General features: G+C 29.5%; 1 protein-coding gene across 1 annotated transcript in view; it reads right to left on the bottom strand.

Annotated features, from left to right (window-relative positions):
* The window catches only part of LOC111620643 (sodium/hydrogen exchanger 10-like), an 89,637-nt gene that overhangs the window by 18,956 nt on the left and 64,665 nt on the right, over positions 1–6,016 (bottom strand). The window contains exon 18 of the mRNA XM_023362617.1: positions 1,223–1,346. Coding sequence (XP_023218385.1) covers positions 1,223–1,346 — 124 coding nt within the window. The remainder of the gene's footprint in view (positions 1–1,222; positions 1,347–6,016) is intronic.

Raw genomic sequence — 6,016 nt, 5'->3', positions numbered from 1 at the left:
CTCCAAGTCAGGAAAACACATTACACCCAAATTTACAGGACCGTCACCCAGGGAAGGGCTTCACCCAACTCCAGGGGAGGGCGGCCTGGATGGGGATTTTCAGAAGTGTTCGCTGACCCCACGGCCCAAATCACGTCCCTGACAACAGACCAGGGACCAATGAAGTTACAGGAGACCACCATTCAGACCAACCAAAACCTCAGGATTTCAGATGAAAATGATATAAAAGCCCAGGATCTGAAGGACACAGGGAGGTAGTGATCAAGAACGTCTATCCTTGTGTATGGCATTGTGGATACTCCAACGAAGAACAAAAGAGAAACCCCAAAGACTCCGCGTGCAGGGGCAACAAGGGACTTAACTTCCCGATGATGTTTTCTCCACTCCAGGACTTCCCGCATCCGAATCTTCTCAGAGCTCTGAAAGGACAAACAAACACTCGCTGGTTGGTACAAACATTCCAGATCATCCAAAACAAACTTTCCTCGGAAGAACTTCAATACATCCTTTAGCCTTGTCTGTAAGCATGATGTCTTTGTTAAAATAAATGCGTAAATTTGATCACTTTGATCTCTGTGTAATCTCTTTGCATCCAGCAAACCACTACCCCCATACGTAAAAAAACTTTCTTGTGTCATCCTGACGAATTGCAGGCAAAGCGAGGGTCATAACCTTTCATCTTTAAGTCGACCTTCAGGCAAGTAGCATCGAGCCAACAATCCTACAAAAACTACAATCTAGAATATTCTATAATAACTTAAAATTATGGTGTACAGTCACAATTCAATATAGTTATCAACTAATTGACATTGAATCTAAGTCATCAAATTTCTTCATCTTGTCAGTCATTATTCTTTCAACAGTAATATTGTACTTTTAAAAAGGTTGTTCTCAGTTATTGAAAGCTATGATAAAACAATTCAACTCTACAAGTTTATCTTTGATATTCTATAAAAACTGATAATATGCTTCTATATTCTATTAAAAAAAAATTAGTGTCTATCAACTATATATACAGAAAAATATTAGAAGTAGTTGAAAAGTTAAAATAAAAATATTTTTATCATTAAATTATGAACAAAAATTTAAGTAATAAAAATCAACTTTAAAATTCTGATATTTATATGTCAAAAAAATAATAAAACTTTCATCAATGTAAAAAGTTTTTCTGAATCCTAATCCTGATATTAAATAAAGAAATTATGAAATATTTTAATACTTACTTGTAAATGTTTATATACAGAATCATCTATCCATTGAACAGATCTCATAACTGTTAAATATCTTGATACTGAAGGAATATTACTTGGAATTTTATTAGTGTTATAAAGCAAACTGTCAAAATTCTAAAAATAATATAAAATGAAATTAATAATTATCTTTGAAATTGTTTGATTTAAAAATTTCATAAGTATCTATATGTGAATTCATAAATGTTTGTATATATTAATTATAGAGAAATAATTATAAATATTAATTATAATAACTGTAATTATAGTTGCATTTGTGTCATAAACTTTTAGGATATTTATTAACTCTTTCCACACACAAGCTGTCTGTGACATCATTACTTTATTCCTGGAAGCTCATCCCATTTTCCCACACACTGCAGAGCAACTTTTTGATCACACTATATATACAAGGTTATTCAAAAATGTCTTAATAAATAACTTTGTTTTTTTTTGTTCTCTAAAAGAATCATAAAAGATAGTATTATATAGACATAGTATCAGAAGAAGTCATGGAAATGATATCTGGTGCTCTGAAAGGCTATCAGAATAAAGATAAGTCTTCCACAAACACATGGCCAATCCACTTTCTGAGTTCAAGTAGAAGTTTAAGAATTCTTAAGTAGAAAAAGAACCAAACAAAAGTCATTATCATATGAAACAAAAGTTTATTTTACAATCCTCTTACAAGCTTACAATAACCATAACAAATGCTTAATTAATAATTACTCATTCACAATGTCTTAAACTAACTTAAAACTAGAAGTAATGGAAGTACAAGTGAGGATGTATTTCAGTATTACTAACATTTTAGTAGTGTTAAAATCAAGTGTTTTGTTACAATTATAGAATCTTTCATTTTGCATTAAATCAATTTTCTGATTTAGAATGTTTAAATGGCTGATATTTATTTTAATATTTATTCCATGTACTGACATGGCCATTGACCAGTCAAGTGAATGCATGACCTAACTTCAAAAAACTAAACAAAAAGATTCTATTGGAGAAAATGCACATCAACCATTTTTTTCCAGAATTTTAATGAATGTTCTCAATTTTTGTTTTTTTTTCTTAATATAAATTAATTTTATTTACTAGTTTTGTTAGTTAATAAATTAGTTTTCTGTTTTGAGAATATTGTCAATTATTTTATATATGAAAATTTATATATTTTTTCATTTCAGATCCAGTGTTGTAACTGCATTTAGCACAATTTTTCACCAGAGCATTTTGAAACTTCACTTGCTTTCAACTTTGTTTAGAAAAGTGGTACACACATGGAAGTTATGTATATTGATTATATCATTGCAACATCCAGCAAATGCATTTCTATCAAATCATTTTGGATATACCAGCAAATAAAAAGAAGTCAATATGAGTGAGTTAGTTTTAGGGAAATGAGTATAGCATCTAATGTTCTAATTCCAGAGTTAATCTTTACAGAACATTTTTCTAAACATGGACAGCATTTCTATGTTCTAAGGCACAATGAGTAGTCACTGTATGTTTTTGTTCTGTTATCTCTACTGTATTAAAAACACTCAAAAACTAACTTATTTCCAGATACCTTATATAGAAATGTACAGTGTTATTAACAACTATATTTTCCATTATCAACTGTGATAATTAAGAAAGGGTTTAGTTGACCAATGAGGACAAACACCCAAATAAAATAACACACACAAAGTAGAAGATAGAAAAAAGAATTTATTTCATGTGATAAAAAACTACAGGTCCAAAAGGATTTCAGCTCTGGAGATTGTTGACTAACAGTCATCCTGAATCTGATCGTTGATAGAATAATTACAAAAATTATTTGCAATTAATACAAAAGAAACTGATGATAATGAGTCATACCAAGCAATGAAAACACAATGACAGCACACATGCAGTTTAAATGAACCATTCCTGATATTTTTTGATCAGAGTAATATGTCCTTTGAAATAACACTTTTTGTTGTTATTACTTTCAAACTTGGCACAAACTTATGTTCTATTCTTTATGTTTTGTAAGATTTGTAAAAAGGTACCATATGTATCAGTTCATGTTTTTGCAAAGACGTCCTGTAATGACAAGTTTATCTCCTTTTTTATATACCAAATGTTTTACTTTTCCATAAAGTACAGTTTTTGGTAAATTCGTTTTTTCAGAGACAGTTTTATAGTTTTTAAGCATATTCTTGTGTGCATGCATTATTTCATACAGAATTTATGGCTTACACTTTGTCATTGCATTTGCCATACTCAATGGAGTATACAGCTCAAGCTTTTTGAGCTGTATACTGTAAGGTCTCGTTTTATGCGGTGGATACGTTCTACAGAAAAGCGCATATAAAAAATTTGCATAAAAAAAGACTTTACTTGCCTTGAAAAAGTAGGGATACGTTCCGTAATTTTCTAAAATCGCATAAAACCAAAACAACGAGTTAAAATTAACTTAAAACCGCATAAAAAAGTTTGCAGAAATTAAAAGAAATAGGCTGCTTATTACTGCAACTTGAAATCAGCAAAATTTAAACTCGCTACTTATTATAAAAATGAACAAAACACCACTAAAATAAAATTTAATTTCAAAACAATTACAGTTTATACCTTTCAATGCGAAACTCAGAATGATGTAATAGCAACTTGTCGATAGTAAGTGTCATGTACAAGAAGAATCCCCGAATTGCAAAAGCTCACTCTAAAAACAAATCACTGACAACTGGATGTGAAGAGNTTAACATTAGTAAATAATATAAAATAAATATTGAAAATTATAACAAGATAGTTACAGCTAATAGATATATAACATCTATTAATTTAGATATAATATGTTTTTTATCAAAGCAAGAATTGGCATTTAGAAGGCATAGGGAATCTATTGAATCTAATAACAAAGATAATTATATTGAACTTGTTTATTTTGTATGTCAGATAATCTATTAAAAATACTATTAGAGAAGTCTACTGTTTTTACTAGTTTATTGAACAAATGAATACGAATGGACCCTAGAGGGCCTAGACCATCACTGATGCACAATTAACTGATTGCCTCTGGAAGTTGGCTTCTTACAGAAACACAGCTTCCCGATCATCAAATGTCACAGGACGCCACTGCAAAACAATAAAAAAAATCTAACTTTTCATGTATTTTTCTAATATCTCATTCTTAACAAGATTTTATGTAATTATAGAATTTATTGATTACCAAATACAGTAACAGCTTGATTTAATGAACTATGAGACCAAAGAAATCAGTCTGTTATAATAAAAGTTCATTTTATCCTGATTACTCCTTATTACAGACTTGTCTTTTTATATTGAAAAGTCTATTACTATACAATAGAATCATGTTAGAACAGATCTCAATAACAGACCTGGAGAAAATATCTGCAGTTTTTGGATGTTTTCTCTAGGTTCAGATGCCAAATCAATATATTTTTACCTCATTCCATTATATTCACAGTAATGGCTGTGAATAAAATGGAATACTACTGTATATTGTAATATCAATTTATCCATTATTGTATATCAATAATGTGGACAAAAGTCAATCACATAGTGGATAAAATTTCAGTAATAAAATATGTAAGACAGATTTTTATTAAACTTATAAAACAATACTTTTATTCAATTATTATTTTTTTAATATTTTAAGAATTGTTTTTTGAAAAGTCTGTTGTAGTGTTTTCTTGCTTTCCAAATGTCTGAAATTATCTGCTTACTCAGAAAAATTTCTTTACCAACTTCAGCTTGAGATTTTCACCTTTAATCTGATGAATTATATATATTTTTTAATGTTAAATTTAAAGCTTTTTATTCTCTTTAATGATCCATGGCTTTGCTTTACACAACAAATCTAAAACTCATCACTCATAGAGAAAATGAAACCAAAACTGAATAAGCAATTATTTATTGTGACATCATCACAATGCTGAGCTGCAATTTTTAATCATATTTTTAATTTATTTAATTTAAAATATATGCTTTCCACCTCAAATTATTAGTAGTGTCTTGCCCCTGTACATCATACTTTTCCTTTAATAATAGAGTCATGCCAGTCATCTATTAACTGCTTTCAGGGGAAGTTTTGAACTGAAATAAAATTACTTCCGGTTTGCATTGGATGTTCATATGTAGTTGATCAGGGCCTCCAGCCACTAAGGTTTTCATATCTGGTCTCAGATTTGATCTGTTCTTGAGATTAAGGAAAGACGGATGGATAACAGTGGGAATTTATAGGTCTACATTGTTTTCATACTGCAACCGAACAAAAGTAGTTGATCAGAAAACAAAACAAAAACTAGATATAATATGATAAAAAAAATTAATTTTATATTATCTTTTGCAAATAAAGTAAATAAAATGATGACTATGATGAAATAAATAAAAGATGATTGACAAAATAAAAGTCCTTAATAACAGAAGGTTTAATCATAAGGAATAATCATAATTAATATAATACAGTAGAGCCTCGATTATCCGACTCAATTGGGGACTGGGGTTGGTCAGATAATTGAAAAGTCAGATAACCGAAAAGTATGAAAAAATCCATTATTAGTGTAGTATATTTTTATATCCCATGTAATTAGTATATTAGTATATCGCTATTAACCTACTTCGCGTTGAATTTTCATCGATGTTAAGCCTAACAAAAATTTTTTTAAATAATAATCGTCGCTATTGTATCGTTAAAAATTAGAAAATTAAGCCTCGTTTAAATACTGGCTCCCTTTCATGGTCGAATGAGTGTTGCCAGCTAAAACACGTAAAAATAATATTAAAGTAGCCAAGACATAGCCAAA

The sequence above is a fragment of the Centruroides sculpturatus genome, unplaced genomic scaffold, assembly GCF_000671375.1.
Source record: "Centruroides sculpturatus isolate CEXI.00-Female unplaced genomic scaffold, Cexi_2.0 scaffold194, whole genome shotgun sequence".
NCBI lineage: Eukaryota > Metazoa > Arthropoda > Arachnida > Scorpiones > Buthidae > Centruroides > Centruroides sculpturatus.
This window is presented reverse-complemented; position numbering and strand designations above follow the sequence as displayed.